Genomic DNA, 21,949 nt, shown 5'->3' with positions numbered 1-21,949 from the left:
TCGTCCGAATGGGTCCTAATGCTCCAGCTATGAAATCATTCGACGCAGTACAGACAGTGAAAGCAGAGGAAGAGGAGGGCTTGTTTTGCGTTGGAAAGGTCAGGTGGAAAAGGACTTGGCTCTAGTATTTATTAACGAAATTCTCTGGCGTTCCTTCTCTTATATTGCTGTAAGAACGTCATAATCCAAAAAAATAAAAAAATGGAGAAAGAAAATTTTAAAATTCTGATGATATACTGTTTAAAGATGTCACCATGAAATTTCATACAGCAATTTTTAAAAACCAATGCTTGGTTTATGCCACCTTTGCAACAAATAAGAGAAATATAGTATATTTTTTCTAATATATGCACTTATCAATCAACATCTATGCATGTCCAAGGAGAGACCGTGAAGGCCATTTGCAGACTGAAACACAATAGGGACTGGTACTGCCCTTGTCCGGCATTGGAACACAGAGAAGGCATGGACATCGATCCAACGATTCTCTGACTCCATGCCATCAAGAGTCGCACTTGAAAAGATATACAGTGTAGTGCTACCAGCGGCTCAGTTGTGGTCAAACTCTGAAAATGGGCCCGGCAAACACTGTTTTCGCATTTTTACGGATGGCTCCAGGACCGAGCATGGCTCCGGCTCTGGGGTCTACGTGGAATCCAGCGGGACAAAACTGCACTTTGCTCTTGGAATGCATGCATCTGTGTTTCAAGCGGGGGTGTATGCAGTTTAAGAAGCGATGAACTTTGTTGTGGGAAAACGATGGAGAGGCAGATTTATATGTGTCTGCAGCGACAGCCAAGCTGCGCTTATGGCCTTAGACATCCCTCTAACCACATCAGAGGTAGTCAAGTCCTGTAAATCCAGGCTGAACTAAGCCGGTAGACATAATAGCCTGATGCTAACATGGGTCCCGGGACACGTGGGTATCGCGGGTAACGAGACCTCTGACTCCTTAGCTTTTGCCACTCTCTTCTGCGGCCATCACAGCCACGGTTAGCAAATGGGTAACTACCACCCACAAGCGAGCTTGGTAGGCTGAGAGAGGCTGCAGATGGAGCAAACTGCTGTTACCTGTCATGTCCGATCGACTGTCGCAAACCCTTCTGTCATTAAGCAGGATGGAGTGCAGACGGCTGGTTGGACTGATGACGAGCCACTTTCTGTGGGCGAAGAACATGGAAAGGTTGGGCATCTCAGACAGTGTACTCTGCCCAGCTTGTGAAGAGGAGGATGAGACGGCGGACCACCTCCTGTGTGTCTGTCCCGCCTTCTCTCGAATCAGGTTTGAGGTCTTTGGCACTGATGTGTTAAGAAGCGACCATCTTGGCTCCTTGGCACCACAAGATCTACTCAGATTTCTTCGGAGATCGAGTAGATTTAAAGAAAATGAAAAGGGAATCCAAGTGTAGTACAATGGACTTAATTAATGTCTGAGCGCTGCACTTGCTAGTTGTCCCGACAAAAAACAAAAAAAAAATTTTAATTCTAAATTTTAATAATGAATAAAATCAATCTCACTTACCTGGCTGTACGAGTCGAACGTCCAAAATTTTATCAACCTGACTGTTGTAGGCCGTTATATGAAAAACGCATTCCGGTGAATCCTGGATGCAGGTTATGTTAACAGGAACCAAATCTTCAGATACTTGCTGCCATTTAACGGTGCCGGCGCCGCTTGCCGAAACATGAAATACCTCAGCCCACAACCTGAATGAACTGGCGCAAGTTAGCCACATTCATTGAATATGTGTATATATGGTATCATATAGGCATTTATTAAGATTATTACATATGTGTGTGTGAATGGAATATAATAACGCACAATAATTGCAATTTGCAATTTTCACAAATATACATAAAATTCGAAAACGAAGTACGAAAGTTCGAAAGGAAGACAGGATGTTTTTGTTGTTGTACGTTAGTTGGTTTTTTTAATGATTCGATCAATTTAATAGTTTTTTTAATTGTTTTAGGTAGTTCGGAAATTTTGGTGAAAATTTTTGTTTGTTAGTTTTTTCGTGTAATTGTTGGATTCGAAGACCAAGTTTGTTTTGTTATTGTAGTTTCATTCATAAAATTAATTGGATATTATTTTTTTTTATAAGTTTTTAATTAATTTAATTGAATCGATTATATTTTTGTTAAGGTTTGTTTGTTGTTTGGTCGATTGGTGGTGTTGATTTGTTGGTTGTGGAACGGTGGACGTTGGTAAAGAGAAGAGGAAACCACAGGAAAAATAAATTGACATAAAGAAAAGAGATAAAAGAAAGAAAAAATTACGGAAATTAATTTTCGTTTTACAAATTATTTACATATTTTTTACTTTTCAAATGTAAAAAAAGTAGTAACAAAATACGTAGCTTTGGATATTGTATTGTATATACATTATTTTAATTAACGCTGTACGTATTTCTTTTGCATGGCTTACCTTAGTAAATGCCCGTCGCGACGACGTGATGTCTGCCATGGTGAGTCCTCGTAACGATACGCTTTGCGCATCAATGGCGCACAGGAGCAGCTCAACTTGTTACCCATGGCACAGCTCGCACAACCGCCCTGACCTCCTGCAGCTGTAAAAGTAATAACCAATTAAAACAAAAAAAAAACAAACAAACATACAAATTTCCTGTGTACTTAGCATTAGTAAAAATATCCACCTTAAGATAAGATGTTTGGCAAAAAAAATTATTGACGAAATTGTATAAGTTATAATTTTATATTTCTTTCTAGTCCTGTTTGAATGGCTTTTTCGCTTTTTCAATGCAAAATTCCCCAATACTACTCGTATTAAGTTATGTTATCGTTGCAGATTTTCATTAGCGGGATAATTAAAATGTTTGCCTGTCAACTAAAGGGTAATCAGATTGGGGGTACTTTTTCCAATAGGGCTTTTTAACAGATCGCGCGCGATTGCTGTCAAACTAAATATGTACATACTTTTTCTCAATATTCATTGGAATTTCATCATGGAAGAACTTACGCCTCAACAAGGTTCACAAATCGTACAATTGTATAATATTAGAAAAATCGACGCTCTGTGAAAAGTGTTCATAGCGTACTCAGGCCAACTGATGGTGTTCAGTGATGAGATCAATTTTTAGTCATATTTGGGCTGAAGAGCAACCCGAAGCCATTCAAGAACAGGCATCACGTTTATTAAAAACAACCGGTTATTGCAGCCTATGGGCTGGATGAGTCATCAGCTCATATTTCTTCAAAGACGAGGCTGGCGCTCCTTTTTTGCCGCTGGAGCAGTTGTTCACAGGCAAAAAAACGACGTTCAACATCCTTTGGTTTTAACTGATAAGGAACCCAAGTCCCCTGTTTCTGAATCATTCCCATCATACCTCCAATTCAGCGTCTTCGAAGGTTTTTAGCCTTGCTTCACGCTGACGGTCGTCAACATTAAAATCGCCGTGTTTAAAATGACGGAACCAATCTCGGCACGTAGTTTCACTTAAAGCAGCATCTCCATAAACTTTTTGTAGCTCTCGATGCGCTTCAGCAGTATAAGTCGGATCACAGTACCACAGCTTCGTTCATTAACTTTTATAGAAATGCAGATTGCAGAAAAAGGTGGGGAGGAGAAACCCTTACAAATTTAGATATACGGAAAGATAAATACATTCGGTTATAAGACGCAGGCGCTTCGATACCTCGTTTTTTCGTACTTTATGTGCCCTTAAATTTAATGAGTTTTTACTGGAAAGTTTTGTACAAAATATGCCATGTTTGAACATGCCATAATAAAAATCGGAATACCTATCCAATTAAAATGCTTCTTCATATCTTCTTACCATGAATAAACATTTCCGTGTGTCTATTGTGAAAATAAAACTCATCGGGATAATTACCTTTACCTGAGGCACCCCGATGTCACCACATTCCGCTTACATCTGCTTGTGAAAGCGTTTGACCGCGATTCAAGGACTGCGAACGTTGGTTGTGACGATGAGCGTGATACCGACTACCGCGCTGCAAAGAGAAGAAAATATGGGTTTAATTAAATAACAAATTATTTTATTTTTTTTACTAAGATTATATCTATATACGCAGGTAGACAACTGTTTAGGAAAAGCAGTTGAATTACACCTGCATACCCCTCCATTCAATATAGAAACATACATGCATATTATGAGAAATACATGCGCGAATGCAACATAAGGGGAGAATAAATTGGCGTTTACGTCGGATCGAGATGAAACCCGCCTTAGGTGGCGAAAACTACACAGAACGCAGTATAAAAAATTATTAGAGGAATGCACAATGTATATATCCTATGATCAGAAAGTACGGGGAATGTTTAAATAAAACAAAACAGAGTTAAATTTTAGGCAAATTTATTTTATCTTCCTTCATAATATGACCCGTCTGAAGCAACACACTTGTGCCAACGTTTAACCCAGTCCTCCATGCCCCCTGATAGGCCGACGAAGGGATGGCTTCAGCTCCTTCGTCGCATTCTCTTTGATCTTCTAACTTCAACTTGGGAAACAAAAAGAAGTGGCACGGGACCATATCAGGTGCATACGGTGCTTGCACGATGGTATTTATTTTGTGTTTGGTCAAATAATCCAGCAAAATTTGGGCTCGGTGCGATGGCGCGTTATAATCATGCAAAATCCAAGAATTTTCTGTCCCGGTACTTTTGAACGTAGGGTATATATATATAATTGGCGCGTACACCCTTTCTGGGTGTTTGGCCGAGCTTCTCCTACTATTTGTGGTGTGCGTTTTGATGTCGTTTCAAAATTGGAGCGACCTACAGTTTTAAGCCGACTCCGAACAGCAGATATTTCATTATTTTTATGAGGAGCTTTTGCATGGCAGAAATACACTCGGAGGTTTGCTATTGCCTGCCGAGGGGCGACCGCTATTAGAAACAACTATTTCTTCATTTTAGTATTTTACCGAGATTCGAACCTACGTTCTCACTGAATTCCGAACACGCAACAATCCATTCAGCTACGGCGGCCGCACAATGTATTTACACCTAATAGAAAATATGTTTAGAGAGAGGCTTACTACGAGGGGTGCCTTTTATATGTCGGGATTAGAGAACAAAAACAAATGTTAATCATCGAAAATCACTTTATTGTTTTTCAAAATATTCTCCATGAAGATCTATACACTTTTGTATGCGTTTGAACCAATTGTCGAAGCACTTTTGCCACTCTGAATGAGGTACCTCCAAAACATGCATTCTGAATACCGCAACCGCTTCTTCAGGTGTCGAAAAACGTTGACCTCTCAGTTTGTTTTTTACGTACGGGAATAAAAAGAAGTCATTCGGTGCCAAGTCAGGACTATACGGCGGATGACCCATTAATTCGATGTTTTGGGTGCTCAAAAATGCAGTTGTTTGAGCCGATGTGTGAGAGCTCGCGTTGTCCTGGTGAAGAGTGATCCGTCTTTGGCGATTGGTTCTCCTAATTTCTTGGAAGACAACTGGCAAACAAATGGTTCTGTACCACTCAGAATTTACTGTTCTGCGTTGTTCTAGTGGTACGGTTGCGACATGTCCAGTTTTTCCGAAAAAAACAGGCGACCATTTGCTTGGAAATGCTTCGTGCGCGAACAACTTTTGTTGAATTTGGCTCATCTTGGAACACCCATACAGTCGCCTGTTGTTTACTTTCGGGCTCATACGCGTAAATCCATGATTCATCACCTGTCACGATGTCATAGACGTGTTTCGAAGCCGCGCGATCGTATTTTTTGAGCATTTCCTTCGACCAATCGACACGAGCCTTTTTTTGAGCGATTGACAAATTGTGTGGGATCCAACGCGAACAAATTTTTTTGACAGTCAAATGTTTATGCAATATTGAATGTATGCTGGTCCCACTAATGCCTAAGATTGTCTCAATCTCACGATAGGTCACATGACGATCTTGCAATATCAGTTCGCGCACAGCATCAATGGTTTTCGGAACAACAACTGATTTTGGACGACCTTCACGAAATTCTTGGAGTCTTGGAGTGAACTACGACCACGATTGAATTCACCATACCATCGATAAACACTGGTCCTTGATGGAGCTTCATCGCCAAGAAATGAATTTAGTTCATCCATACAATGTTGCTGAGTTAATCCACGTCGAAAGTTGTAAAAAATAATCGCACGAAAATGTTCACGATTTAATTCCATTTTTGGACCGAGATGAATCTTTAAAGTTACTGTAAACAACACAAATAGCGCTGGTATATCAAAACGTTCTGAGTACGTAAAAGCCAAAAAAAGCTTTCTGTTGCCAGATTGCAACACCAGGGTTGCCAAGTCCCGACATATAAAAGGCACCCCTCGTATCATCGACAAAACTAAAATAAAGAGCTCTGCCATCAAAGGAATTACAGAATAATCAGGAATAGTCAAGTTAAATGCTTGCTTAATTTTGCAACGACATTTGTTAAATCTGCGTTGCGTTCGATAAGAGATAATTGCTAAGAATACGACTTGAAGAACAAAAAGTGGACCAGATTCTACAATACGAATATCAGCCTAATTTCTCATGACTTTTTTCGTATGTTATAAATATTTTATAATTGTGCTGTTTAGTTTTTATTTTAACATTGCAAGCCTTCCGTTAGTGTATATTTTAGTTTCTCATTAACAAACTCCTCTGTTCATACCATTTTCAATTCGCCCACAAAAAATGTTACTCATCCGCAACCACATCCAAGAAATCATTTCATTCAAATTATAGCTAAGAATTAATTAGCCTTCTCCAAGTTTCTGACATGATGCTTTGTGCTCAGAGTAGCTAACACTCAGTTTTGTAACTAAGTTAGACTCTAATTGGCTTATAGAGATTCACTGACATTGTATGGCTTGAGAGGCGTAAATGTTTCTGGGAGTCAAGCTTTATTTTCCCACATATTACTATATACTTTACCTAGCGGACCCCGACTCTGCAGGCAACAGAAAGCCGGTCTGACATTAAATATCCCGAAAACCAGAGTCATGCGTATAACACATAAAATACTTAAAAATTGATTAATTGAATTGAGACAAGTACAATATTGCTGCTACTTGGGCAGTATTTTATCGGCGACTGGCGATTCAGGCGAGGAAATCAAAAGCCGAAGGTGGTATTCGGATCTATGCAGATAATTTGGAACCCGTCATACATATTACGGCGCACACAACTTAGAATATTTAATTCATCTATACTTTACGCGTGCGAAGCGAGGAATGCGCCGATAGCCGACACAAGCTTACTACAAATCGTTATAAACAGATGCCTACGAAAAGTTCTTAAACTATTCTGGCCAAATACCATATCCAATGTTGAACAAACAGAAGCTAGTGCAACTAGAATTCCGAAAGAGAAAAAGGGCTTGATTGGAAATATGCTGCATAGTATAAGAGGTGATATAGCAGGAGCTACAATTGACTGGAACCCCCAAGGCAGCCGCAGCAGAGGAAGACCAGCGAAGAGAGGGAGACGACTGCTGAAGTCAGAAACCCACGTCATGCGCCTCAGCTGGAAAGGACGAATGGAAAAAATTCTTTGTGGCCCTAAGCTTCAACTTATAGCTCTTGGGAGGGTAATAAAGATGCTGAGATATAATAGATTATTGTTAAATAATTGTGCGCACAAGTACAAGTATTCAAAACACTTAAATATATAAGCCTACGAGACTCCTATCGATTGCCTGATTATAGAAATTTCAGCAAAGTTCAACCATTTGTAGGATTTGTGTCCAGCAGTGCAACTCATCTTTCAAAATTACATTTGGTTTCCGTTTTCAATTGCTGTATGTTGCACAGTCAAATCTTTTTTAGTTCCCCCTTTATTTTAATATCTTTTGTCTAAAGAAATGCGAAGAAAACAATTCTGCCAATTGTTATCGTAGTTTAAGTGGCTCGTCGTCGTTCCCGGTGTAATCTTTCATTCTTACCAGCATTGTTGCTACATTTAATGTCCTATAAATAAGTTGTTTTCCTTTCGCTCTTTCACCTCGTTCTTTGGAATTTCTGTGCGTCTCTGCCACCTACGTTTTATTTCAACGTCAGTAAATATTCAAGCCAATCAGTTTATTTAAAATGGTAAATAAATATGTTTCAGTTTTTCTATTAAAAAAACTGTAAAATAAACAGAATACAGCGAACACTTCTACTGATTGGTACTATATATCATATAAAATATTATACAGGGTGACACAAAATAATCACCCCATCGGAAGATTTATAATATTTGAAAATGGTGTCGTACGTAGATTGCGTAAAATGTGTGCGATGTGCGTGGTTGTTACTGGAGGACCCAGCGTCTCTTTATTTGAGTCGAATTTAAAAACTTTTTGTGGCTTCCTTTTAAATTTGGTTTATTTGGTTTTTATTGCTTTTTGTTTACTTTCTAACGCCATCATTTTTGCGCACCACTGCCTTTCCCGGATCAAGATATATGCCAGTTTATTATTATTACTATCCCACGCCTTTCTCCCCTCGCATACCGTGCGAGGCGGGGTCCATTTTCACCGAGCACAACGGCAGTTTCTGACTGCAAGTCGTGTCGGTCCTTTTATATATTTTGTTACTTTTGGTTTAAAAATTTTCGAGTTATCCGTGTCGTTTGCATGATTATCGCTTTTTAATTGTATGGTGGATGTTTTGTTCTAGTTCTATTGTTTTCATGTGGTTGTAAATGTAATTGCTGTTAAGCCAGTTGTAGATATTATTATTGGTACTATATTAACTTTCCGTTGCATCCATAATTGTTTTATTTCAATTGCGATTGTTATTATTATTATATTCCCTCGCCACTCTCTCCCCCGCATACTGCGCGAGGCGGGGTCCATTTCACCAAACACGACGGCATTTAATGAATGCAAGTCGTTTTGGCACTGTTTTTTTGGTTAAGTTTTATTGCTGGTTTAAAAATTTTCGCGTTATGTTGCATGTTTTTAAGATAATAGCTTTTTGAATTTTCTGATGTATATCGGCTTTAATGTTCAAAAATTTGAGGTTATTGACAAAACTTTTGTGAACTATCCCAGTTGCAGACATAATAAAAGGTAGGGTTTTTACTGTATTTTGTTCCAGACTCTTTTCACTTCTATTGTTAAATTATTGTGTTTTTCTAATTTTTCGGTATATTTTCTGTGTATATTCGTATCGCTGGGTGTGCTTATTTCAATGAAAATGGTGGTTTTTGTTCGTTTGTTTATTAGCGTTATATCCGGTCTATTGTAGGTGATTTTTCTGTCTGTTCTTATGGCGATGTCCCAGTATATCGTGTACTCCTCATTTTCCAATATATTCTCGGGATTGTATTCGTAATAGGGTGAAGTGCTTGTACTTAAGTGCAGATTATTCGCTATTTGTTGGTGTAGTATTTTTGCCACATTGTTATGCCTTTCCGCGTTTTCACTTCCTACCAAAAGACGACATCCAGAAATAATGTCTATCTTTAGATTTTCGATATCTGTATTACTCCACTTGATTACTCCAAAAGAGTATGTAAACAACGGTATCGCATATGTGTTCATGGCTTTAAAAAGGTTTTTCGAGTTCAAGTACAATAGCTTTTCAGGATCTTATTTATACGCGCTAGATACGCAGCGGTTAATTCTTTTTTAGTTGTTGTATGGTCTATTTTTATATTTTGTTTAAAACCTAGGTATTTATAAAACTCATTCTCTTCCATATTATTATTATTATTATTATTATTATTTCTTCCCACGCCACTCTCCCCCCCGCATACCGCGCGAGGCGGGGTCCATTTTCACCGAGCATGACGGCAGTTTCGTGCTGCAAGTCGTGTCGGCACTTTTTTTTTCGTGTTATGTTTTGTATTATTTTATTAATATTTATGTCAGTGTTTATTTATTCATGTCAATGTTTTTCTAATAATGTTGCATGTTTTTAAAATGACTGCTTTTTGTATCTTATGATGTATAATTGGGTTGATGTTGAGTTCTTTTAAGTTTTTAATAAATGTTTTGTGGAGTATTCCAGTTGCTGAAATCACAAATGGAATTGTTTTTACAGTTTTTTGTTTCCATATTCGTTTTATTTCTTGCGTTAGTTCACTATATTTTTCAATTTTTTCTACATATTTTCTGTGTATGTTGGTATCATTTGGGGTGCTGATTTCTATGAAGTATGTTATTTTGTTTATTTTATTTATTAAAGTAATATCCGGTCTATTGCTTGTTATAGTTTTATCGGTGTGTATTGTAGTGTCCCAGTAAAGGGTATGTTCTTCATTGTCTAAGATGTTTTATTATTATTATTATTATTATTATTATTATTATTATTATTATCCACGCTACTCTCCCCCCCGCATACCGCGCGAGGCGGGGTCCATTTTCACCGAGCACAACGGCAGTTTCGGACCGCAAGTCGTGTCGGCACTTTTATATATTTTGTTAATTTTGGTTTAAAAATTTTCGAGTTATCCGTGTCGTTTGCATGATTATCGCTCTTTGAATTGTATGGTGGATGTTTTGTTCTAGTTCTATTGTTTTTATGTGGTTTGTAAATGTATTTGCGGTTAAGCCAGTTGCAGATATTATTATTGGTACTATATTAACTTTTCGTTGCTTCCATAGTTGTTTTATTTCAATTGCGATTGGAGTATATTTAGAAATTTTTTCTTGTTCTTTTTGGATTAAATTATTGTCATTAGGGACTGCAACATCAATCAGATATGTTTCTTTTTGTTTTTTGTTTATAAGTGTGATGTCTGGTCTATTGCTTGTAACTGTTAAATCCGTAAGGATCGCTCTATCCCAGTAAAGTTTTATTTCTTCGTTTTCCATTACGTTTTGAGGTACATATTTGTAGTAATTATTATTATTATTATTATTATTATTATTATTATAGAGTTACTCCATCTCGGTAGGGTTCGCAACTACCGGAGATAACATGTGTCCCGGATATCGGTATCAAGGGACAATGCTCTGTTGTTTTGTGTTAAGAGTGTTGCAGGAGTGTGAAATTTTAGTAGATCTGGTTTAGAAAGGACCTTACTATATTACAAGTTTTCAGTATGACAGCTTTTTGTATTTGTGCGTGTGTTTTTTCGTTTATATTTATTGATTTTAGGTTTTGTATGAAAGTGTTGTGTAATATTCCTGTTGCTGAAATAATAAATGGTACTATTTTCTTATTATTATTATTATTATTATTATTGTTATTATTATTATTATTATTATTATAGTTTGTTCAACCTTACAACACCAACTGCAATGTGAAACATTTGATTAATAGCTATGAATATTGAATTTTTCAAATGCAAAGTCATCCATTATATTAAATTGGTGCTTACATATAATACTCGCATGCTTACATACTTCTGTACACATGAATTTTTGTTTTTATAAAGATTAGATACATATATATTTACATATTTACTCACTTTCCAACATTGAATTAATTTCTGTGTTTAATCTCTTCAACTTGTGGTGGCAATTTATAACATTATAACGAAAGTTCTTAAGAGACCACCACATTATTCTTACTTTTCTTACTTTGTCAGCTGAAACAAAAGCGCCAACGAGTAGAATAACAGAATCAATGAAGAAGAGAGAGAGACATGAAGTAGGAGGAGAGAGGTATGAATAGAATCAAGGGGATTATCGATTTCATTTTCAACGCTGCTCTAACGTTTAAAAAGTTTTTCCAAAGTTCAGTCAAACATTCCCTGCAACAACAACAAACAATCAAACCTCCACCAAAGTGTCAACTTCAATCAAGTACTTTCGAAAGCTTAAAATAAGAAACCGAGGGCTGGTGATGGGAAAAGCAGAGGTGGGGCGATATTTTATAATATTTAGAATGAAGAGTACAGGCAGTTGGTTGTACCGAGAGAAAATATAATGTTGTAAAAAATATATCGTAGTTGTTAGATAAGTTTGAGTGAGTTGTTTACTACTCAAGCAGTGTACGCTGGAGAACTAGTCTGCCTAAATATGCATGTAAGAAATACAACCCGCCGTAGCCGAATGGGTTGGTGCGTGATTACCATTCGGAGTTCACAGAGAAAACGTCGGTTCGAATCTCGGTGAAACACCAAAATTAAGAAAAACATTTTTCTAATAGCGGTCGCCCCTTGGCACGCACCAACAAACCTCCGAGTGTATTTCTGCCATGGAAAAGCTCCTCATAAAAATATATGCCGTTCGGAGTCGGCTTGAAACTGTAGGTTCCTCCATTTGCGGAACAACATCAAGAAGCACACCACAAATAGGAGGAGGAGCTCGGCCAAACACTCAAAAAGGGTGTACGCGCCAATTATATGTATACATATATATATATATATATATATATATTTTATATATACATATATATATTAGGCCGGGTCGATTTGTGGAGAGGCAAAAAAATCGCCTATTGCTCTGTGAAAATCATATTCTAGGGATCAAAATAAGAAACTTTGCCGATGGAACCATACCTCTAAAACGAATTCTGATGTCCCCCAATTTGGGTCGAACTCTTTAGTTTCTGTTCTCATGTAAAGGCCAAAAATGGTGATATTTTGAAATGATTATATGGGAAACCCCCCAGGGGAGTTCCAGGGGGTGTGCCACTGGCATGGGTGGATCGGCTGTCCAGAGTTAGTGGGGGTCGGTCATACATTTGGACTCGATTGGCGCACTCTAAATGGGTCAAAGTGGGATTTTTCGTTCGACCCAAATTGGGGGACATCAGAATTCGTTTTAGAGGTATGGTTCCTTCGGCAAAGTTTCTTATTTTGATTCCTAGAATACGATTTTCACAGAGTATATCGTTCACCCTGTACATATGTGCATAAATATGTACTTGCAAAACCGATCTCTTCTTATTACCGGGAGAGAGAAATAATGTAAGTTTTCTGTATAATAAAATAAGTTAATTGTAAAAAAAATAATTGGCAATTGGCATCAAATTCTATTCAATATTAAAAAAATTAATTTAAGCAAAAATTTAATTAAGCCAAAGAGCAAAATGATATGCAAATACAGTCATAAAAAGTATGCGAGGAGTGGCTATTTAATAATATTTAAATCGATTTCGTACATACAAGTATTTACTTCTTATCACCTTCAGTATGTATGAACAGGGGGTGCACTATCACTGCAATGACCCATTCGAATCTTCAGCTGTTCGAAGCAGTGCTCGAAGTGTTCATCTGTCTACCTCCTCAAAATGCATGCTGCTTTCAGCTTTCGCTTCAAGGAACTCAAATCTCTTTGCTTTTAATGTAGTTTTCACCTTAGAAAAACATACTAGTCACACGCCGCTAGGTCCGATTAAAAAGGCAGTTGGTCTAATATTGGGAACTTATACTTAATTTGAAACTTTTTGAGAGTTCATGCGGTCAATGCATTGCCTTGGTGGCAAACCGATGACGTGTGCTTCTACAGTATATGTACCTTTAATAAAGTTTTTTTGTTTTTCAACAGTATTTTAACATTATTATTATTATGAAGGGACTTGGCGTTGTAACCTGAAAAGTCCGATGTGCCCCATTCATAGATTCACAGTATTTTAGTGTTTGGCACATTTTATTTAGTTTTATTTCCACATCTCGTAAAATATGTTTACCCAGCTCTTGTCCCGGTTTGTTTATTCCTAATTCTAAAAACACCGCCAGAGCTTAAGAAATTTTTCCACAATGAACCGTCAGTTTTCAATAAATGCAATGCTGATTTTTTCATCAATCTTGCGCACAAGGGAGAAAAAATGAAATGAAAATGAAAAAAATATATTGCAGATATTTGTAGGTGAACGATCTATGTTACCCTCGGTGATACAATATAATCACATTAACAATAAAAAACAATTGTTCAATAAAGATTTAACAACAAATGGGTAGCCATAAACACCAAACAAAAAATAAAATATGAGTTAATTTTATTGGGTCTTATAACAAAGTTATTGATATAGCGCCACTGGACAATAAAGTCGCAATACTACGAGTACATTACAACTTTAAAGTGTATATATGTATTCCTAAAAAATGAACTCCCTGGCGTAAAATTATTAGCTTTCACTAAGTACTTCAATCAAATGTATTGCACAAAATGACACGAAATTGGAAACCATACCATAATCGATGTAACTGCAATAATCACACAGAAGTTGACCATTTTCAGGTTTGAGTCAAATTAGCTTTACGACATATGAGTAAATATATATTTATATAGCCAAATGTACATATGTATTATAATAAATATTGTGGCAGATAAATTTAGTCGCACGTGCAACGCAGGGCGGTCAGGCATACATGCCTGCACTCATTTACGCATATTTCATTGAAACTGAAAATATTATATTATATAAGCACAAAATAAAAACAAAAAATAAATAAGGATGCGCTAAATTCGGTCCCGACCGAACTTTAATTAGCAGCACACATTTTAATAAAATTTAGTTTAGGCTGCCCGCTAATTTTTATTTTTGGAATCAAGCAAACTCATAACTAATGAGGATTATAACTTGAAACATCAAGCGGTCGGATGGAAATTCAATTATTTCTTATTATAAAAAGTAGGGTAGTTTTCATGCGATCTCGGTAATATTTAAGTGCCAAGCTTGGGCAAGGTTTAATAAGTCGTTATCAAGATCAGGCATTTACCCTAAACCCTATTTTTAAAATTTTACTTGCATCTTATTTATTTTCTGTGTTATCGTTTATACCAAATTTAAGTAATTTTCATTTAATAATTTAACTTGGTTTAAGAAAAGCATTTTACAATATAGTCGCTACTCGCTCTTCAGAAGGTCTGCTACGATGTAGATTTTAAACGTCTTCGAAAAAAATTCAGCCGAAGTAAGCTGGACGCTGCATCGTTGGCAAGATTTTTAGTCGCTGTTTGGGAGCTATGACAATGAGCTTCCTTACTTCAGTCACAGTTGTTATGCCAAGTTCACAATGAAAGTCGCTATTCCTTATACAGTATGGCTGGATTTTGTTTTGCAGACATTGAATAGAAGTGATGCATTTTTGGGTAACGCATACCCAGAATTGTATTCCATAAGCCCAAACCGGTCTTAGTATTTGTTTGTAAATAAGTCATTTGTTGCGGGTTGATACGCTTGAGCGCCTACTAATGAGGTAATACTTGTATAGGTAATTTAATTTCATGTCAAGCTCTTCTAGTTTTTCTTTATATGAGCATTCCTTCAAGTCTTATGTCGAGATATTTGGCCCTGTTGAAGTATGGGATTATCGACGCAGAAAAAAAACCAACGGAAGCTGTATGACGACAATAAGTGGAAAGAGGACTAAAGCAAAAAAGGTAGTAAAACACAAACAGAAAATATTATTCTCGAAACTTTGTGAGCTTAGAAATATAGCAAAACTATTCTAAATTCGAGAGTCTTTTAAGCAGTGTTTTGTGTTGAAAGTTACCACAGTTTAATGGCGTCTCATTGAGTATAAAATCTCAACTAAAAAAGGGGGTCGATTTTGCTTGAAACCATACAGAAATAAATAAAATTAAGGATTTATGAAAATTCGTAATTTCGCAAAATTTTGGATATTACGGTCGTTAAATAAGGTGGCCCAAATTAACCATTCCATTTGGTTTTGGAATAACTTTCTTACTAAGCAAAAAACAAAAAATTATTTGAGTGCTGGAAATTATATTTTGATTTTTACGCACTCTATTGCTTATATGTGTGCTGCAGCTGCAGCTGCTTGCTATTTGGAAAAATTGCAAGTCTTTCGCGCCATCACAACGAACACGACCCTCCTAATTTTGAGATAATTGCAAGATCAGCGAACGAAAGGTGGCGTAGCGATCCCATTTGCAAAATTGCCGATAACTGTGGGCGACTCTCAACGCTACACGCACAGAATTGCTTCTAATCCAAAATAAACATAGTCTTAGCACACTGATTACTGTTACAACTGGGCAGTGCCTAATAGACAGATATGTCCAGAGAATGGGCGTGCAGACACATGACTTCTGTGGATACTATCTACATGAGGGAGAAAGGATATCGCAGCTTTTGTGCCATTGTGAGTTTCAAGATTTCAGTACTGAGGAGATCAAGGATCTTCTAAAATTTTTGAAAACTTCACACTGGTTTTAATAGAGAAAAGAACAAATTCCCCACGTTGCATCACCTCTTCAACCTAATCGAAAATAACCGACTTCTGAAATCGTCATTTTAACATAAAAAATTTTAGGGTCAATCATCCTTCTCCGATACATCAATCCACTACGGCCTTTTTTCGATACAAAGATTTTTGTATAAAAGTATTATGAGCAGCTAACCATGTATCTGGTTTTTAAAAGGTGCACCAACTCCTTTGTGTGGATCTCGGTGTAGTTTTGTGGAAATTTGAGAGCAAACATCATCATGGTAAAAAAAAATGTGTATTAAACAATCATTTTGATAGACGGTATGATTGGTTGGCTTGAAGTAGGCCCTCGAATTTTTTTGTACAGCAATATGAATCGTAATCTCAAGTTTTCCCCTATATTTAAATGTGATATCAGAAGACATTGCAGATATGTCATTTGTGTAATATATAAGTATAGTAGTAATAGTAGTAGTAGTAGTAATATATATTTATTTTTCGGAAATTAAAAAAATTTTTACAATTAATTTTCTTTATAATATAAATATATTTGTCTATATAGGGTGAGCCATGTAAAATTTGCTTTTTGAATCGGCTATAAAAAAAAATCCAATCAATATTGTTTCAAACTTTTTTTTTATTTTGAAGATTAAACATTGTCATTTATGAATGAAGAATAATATCGTTCAAATGACTGCCACGACTGACTTTACAGTAGGCCATTCGATCAACCCAATTTTTAAGCACATTTTCGATTGTTTGGGCTCCAATTTCATGAATGGCAACTTCGATTTCGTGTTTTAAAGCATCAATCGTCTCTGTATGGTTCGCATAGTATTTGCTCTTAACGGCTCACCACAAAAAATAGTCCAACGGGCTTAAATCACAGCTCCGAGGCGGCCAATTGATATCGGAATTTCGGCTGATTATTCGGTTTTCAAAAACGGTAGCCAAAAGTTCAAGTGCAACTTTGGCAGTGTGACAAGTTGCACCGTCCTGTTGAAACCAAATGTTGTCCATGTCATCCTCTTCAATTTTTGGAAACAACTCGTTGAGCATGTCACGGTAACGCTCGCCATTTACTGTAACCGCGGCTCCTCGCTCATTTTCGAAAAAAATGGCCCGATGATGCCGCCAAACCAAAAACCGCAACAAACAGTGAATCGTTGTGGATGCATTTGCTTCTCTACAGTAACGTGTGGATTTTCTGAGCCCCAAATCCGACAATTTTGCTTATTGACGTAGCCACCGATGTGAAAATGAGCTTCATCAGAAAAGAAGAAGAAGACTCACCACTTCGGAAATAGGTTTTCAATATTTCCCAATTTTTTTCAAGTGTATAGCGTCCCATTTCGTAAATATTAAACCTTTAAGTAAATTGGCGGCCGCCGTGGCTGAATGGGTTGGTGCGTGATTACCATTCGGAATTCACAGAGAGGTCGTTGGTTCGAATCTCGGTGAAAGCAAAATTGATAAAAACATTTGTCTAATAGCGGTCGCCCCTCGGCAGGCAATGGCAAACCTCCGAGTGTATTTCTGCCATGAAAAAGCTCCTCATAAAAAATATCTGCCGTTCGGAGTCGGCTTGAAACTGTAGGTCCCTCCATTTGTGGAACAACATCAAGACGCACACCACAAATAGGAGGACGAGCTCGGCCAAACACCTAACAGAAGTGTACGCGCCAATTATTTATTTTTTTTTTATTTTATTTTTAAGTAAATTATGAACACATTTGGCATGTCATTTGTGTTACCATTCTCAAAGAAATAGGTGGTTCAAAAAGCAATGGCCCACCCTGTATGTTCTTAAGACACGACAAAGTATCGTCCGCCACTTTCATTACAAAGCACTTAAAATTGTTCTCCAATTTTTATCATTTTCTTCTTTTAATGCGCTTATAATTTCTTATAGGCTTATAGAGGCTGCACATTTTGGTAACGATTTCGAATTTATTGGCATTTAACATAAACAGGTTACATCGTATTTTGAAAATCATTGAGATATCTTCAATCCGCATTCCTTCTTTTATGTGGTTGAACCCTTTGTTTGGTCTAAGTATTTGTGTACAAGTATGCCAATACACTTGTAATGAACATTTCGCTTTGTTCTCTGGTGTGTTTGGCCTTTAATTCAGTCAAAGGCTGTACCACTGCGTACTATTGATGCATTCGTCGAAAGATAATCCGTATTCTGAGCCCATTTCATTTAAATGTTTATACTAGAATTTTTTTTTCGAATCACATAGTGCGACAATTCATGAGGCAGTCTGCTTTCTTTATATTCAAGTTTTAAAAATAGGTATATTTCACGTGAAGACCCAATGTAAAAAAGTGGCTTCCTTCAGCTGCGGTTCCCAGCAAAATGACATAGTTTGAAGTCTGGTGTCATGAAGGATATTTGCAGTTTGTCGACCTCATCCGATAATGTATAACACCAGACGTGTAAAATATATAATTTCCTAGCATTTGTGGAGTGTTTAGTGTAAAATAGCTCTCGCCTTTCGAAATTAACGATTTTACTCTCTAATTTGTGCACTTCCATCAACACTGAGTTTTAACCGCTGAAATCTGAGCCTCTCGTGTAGATTGAAGACCGCTGATTCTTTCTATCTTTAATGTTGAATAATTTTAAAATTTTTCAAATGTATGGCTGCTTCAATTTGCAGGCAGATTAAATAGTCAGTTTTTCTCCCCTATTTTAGTCATAAAATTTATATTGGAAATAAATTAAGTAGTTGTTTTTGTCACGCCTTCCTCACAAATACAAATTGTTTACTGTGGCAACCAGACCGATGGCAACCCTGACAATAAGAGGTCAATATAAAAACGTAATTGCACAAACAGAGTTTGATCGAATCGCCGACGAGTACAGACGCGTTGTACTAATTCGCACCTCATACATTTTTCTTTAAATCTAATTTAATCCCAATTTTAAACTAAATATTAATGTAATTAAAAACTAAAAATAAACATACGTTTTTATTGAACCGAATACAATTAATTGCCACTATATCCACATTTACCTTTCTACCCGGAGATGGGGCTACTGTGAAGCCATTTTCGCATATATTGTCGCGTGTATGTTTTTACGACTCATAAGAACAAATAATAATGCAATAATTTATTTGGTTACGCAATACTTGCATAATAGAGCAAAGCTTGCTTAAACTACAAATCAAGGTACTTATAGTGTAGATTGTTAGTTATAACTCGCTACAGTTCGAATTCAAATGCTTGCAGTTTCCGGTGCCGCTCACACTTACTTACAATAACTGTTACAATTCACAAGATTTATGAAAAATCACCAACCCATAGGTTGAGCCACTAACCAAAATGCGTGTGTGCCCACATGAATGGGCACGCAGACAGGTGAATGTATCTACATATGTACAAATTTACAGGGGTTTTCGATAAGGCCATTCGAAATTTCAGAGCACATAATCGCCTCGTTGGTGAAGAAACTCTCTCTGAACTTTATTTATTAATATTGTTTCATCTCTATATGAGAGATTGATAAATATGGTTGATGGTTGATTTTTAGTACATTTTTTTATTTTATTTTTTTCTAATTTTTAGTGCATACAAATAGTTTTCATAAATACAAAGTTTCGTTGTCTCTAATAGTGAACGCTCTATGAATGCAGCTACATATCTGTAGGTGTTAATGAGCGCGTTGCAAGAAACCATCGTTGCAGGCAAACGGTTCACCGGCATATGTTTTTGCTTAACTATTGTTCCAACTTAGCATAACTATGCAGACATAGCTACATTTTACAAATACAAAAAGACGTGGTCGGCTGATACCAACATTACCTAATCAACATGCAGTTCGTAATTTAATAAGGTGCATCTTCATGCCCGTATTCATGTTATGTTCCTCTTTCGCCTAGCAGTCCAACATATTTATGTAAACGTATGTATATAAAGCATTACAAACGATTATCACAGTGTCTGAAAATCGCACAAAAAGCTTAAAAACTAATATCGGTCACAAACTGCTCAATATATACAGAATCTTCCAAGTTTGAGTTTCCATTTTAGTTTGAATTTTGTATTGACAGCTGTCACAGCGCCAAATGTTATGTATAAAATCTACAATTCACTAAAATGAGTTTGATTTCGCTCAATATCTGCTTAAGATAACACTGTCGAACATACAATAGCACTACAGAACACGAGCAAACGCTATAATTATGAAAGAAAATAACCAGCATTAATTCAGCCCAAGACAGTGCTAGTTTAGATGGTCCGGGAATTTGTTTAACCCTTTACCGCGTGTGGTATTGCAGTTTTGATTAAATTTTAGTTTCCAATTAAGTATTATACAATAATTCAAACTATTTTGGTCCATCTATCCGTTATAGATACCATATGAAATTATAATACTTTTTTTAATGAAGTTAGTTTTATTTAATCATGTAAAAGTTAAAGAAAGAAATGTTAAATTGCCATTCGAAATGGTCACCATTTGATTTAACACAATCCTTCAAACAATTATGCCATTCAGATATTGCAGCACGCTCAGTTTCCATGGATATTGACATCGCTGCTCTAACCAAAAATTGTTTGAGACTCTCCAAATTTATGTGAGGTCTTGTTGTTCAATTCTGACTAAAAACTATAGTCCAATGGATTCAAATCTGGCCAATATTCTGTGACTATGAATCCAGAAATATTGTTTTTTAGCCACTGGTGGCTGGTTTTTGCCTTATTGGTTGGAGCAAAATCTTCCAGCGCTTTCCATTAAAGAGAGTACAGCTTAACTACTTCACCACGTCTTCTAAGACATCCCCCTGGTGCACTATTGCGCAGGTCTTTACCCCTTTTTCGCACAAATGAAGAAATGTAACGCCTTTACAAGACACTCCCTACCAAACCATTACGGAGGATGAAAGGTGGCCACGCTGTATACTTCGAACAATATTTTTTGCGTCTTTAAAAGTTTTATATTAGCATAGACTTTGTCGTTTTGCTTATTAAAAACTTCTTCTACAGTGAACGTTTTCTCATCTGTGAAAATAATATTTTCATGGCCGTTGACCGCGTGCCACCGAAGAACTTGCTTGCATGTGTTGACTCTAATTTTCTTCAAGCTCGTTGTCAAAAGATGATCAGTTGAGCGACGAAAGCCTTTTATATGGAGATCATCCTTAATTCGTCTTGACATGGATCTGATCGATGAATTAATTTCCCTGGACAAGATTTTCTGCTTTCTAAGGAGATTTCTACGAATTCTTCCTCGAACGACTTTTATATCTCCACTGGTTCGAATCACGAGAAGACGACGACTTCTTTTTCTGTCTGCCACTTCAACCGTTTGGTAAAAAAAGATTGATCGTTCGGTAAACAAATATTCTCGAAATATTAAGCTTTCTCAGCAATTATCAAGTGAAATTTCCCACGAAGCTCAGTAAAATTTATGAGTAGACAATGCATACGAACAAAACCAGAAACAACGGAAGTTTTTCAGGTGAATTTTTAAAATTTGTCACAGAATTCATGGCAAGGCTAAATATATTTAGCAATAATAAGATGCAAAATAACCTCACTTGTGTACAAACGACTCCAAATTAATTCCTTTCCTTAGACTACTAATGCAGAAATTATGTACTATATATATATACTATATATATATATATATATATATATATATATATATATTATATATATAATTGGCGCGTATATCCTGTTTGGGTGTTTAGCCGACTACCTCCTCCTATTTATGGTCTAGATGTTGTTCCACAAATGGAGGGACCTACAGTTTCAAGCCGACTGCGAACGGCAGATGGTATTTTATGAGTAACTTCTTCATGGCAGAAATATATTCGGAAGCTTCCTATTGCCTACTGAGGATATGTACTTATATACTTTTGCGGGGAGTATTTATAAGAAAACTCATATCAACAGCCGATCATATACTAATCATT

At 36.6% G+C, this 21,949-nt stretch overlaps 2 protein-coding genes across 2 annotated transcripts in view; both read right to left on the bottom strand.

The window, feature by feature from the left end:
- LOC129242115 (protein still life, isoform SIF type 1-like) overlaps positions 1-2,641 on the bottom strand; it is a 125,045-nt gene extending 122,404 nt beyond the window's left edge. The window contains exons 1-3 of the mRNA XM_054878673.1: positions 2,620-2,641; positions 2,429-2,570; positions 1,523-1,716 (exon numbers count right to left, since the gene is read on the bottom strand). Coding sequence (XP_054734648.1) covers positions 1,523-1,716; positions 2,429-2,570; positions 2,620-2,641 — 358 coding nt within the window. The remainder of the gene's footprint in view (positions 1-1,522; positions 1,717-2,428; positions 2,571-2,619) is intronic.
- Positions 2,497-21,949, bottom strand: part of LOC129243048 (uncharacterized) — a 51,570-nt gene continuing 32,117 nt past the window's right edge. Inside the window, exons 2-3 of the mRNA XM_054880123.1 lie at positions 3,855-3,975; positions 2,497-2,570 (exon numbers count right to left, since the gene is read on the bottom strand). Coding sequence (XP_054736098.1) covers positions 3,877-3,975 — 99 coding nt within the window. The 3' untranslated portion in view covers positions 2,497-2,570; positions 3,855-3,876. The remainder of the gene's footprint in view (positions 2,571-3,854; positions 3,976-21,949) is intronic.

This window comes from Anastrepha obliqua, chromosome 3 (genome assembly GCF_027943255.1).
Source record: "Anastrepha obliqua isolate idAnaObli1 chromosome 3, idAnaObli1_1.0, whole genome shotgun sequence".
NCBI classification, from domain to species: Eukaryota; Metazoa; Arthropoda; class Insecta; order Diptera; family Tephritidae; genus Anastrepha; species Anastrepha obliqua.
This window is presented reverse-complemented; position numbering and strand designations above follow the sequence as displayed.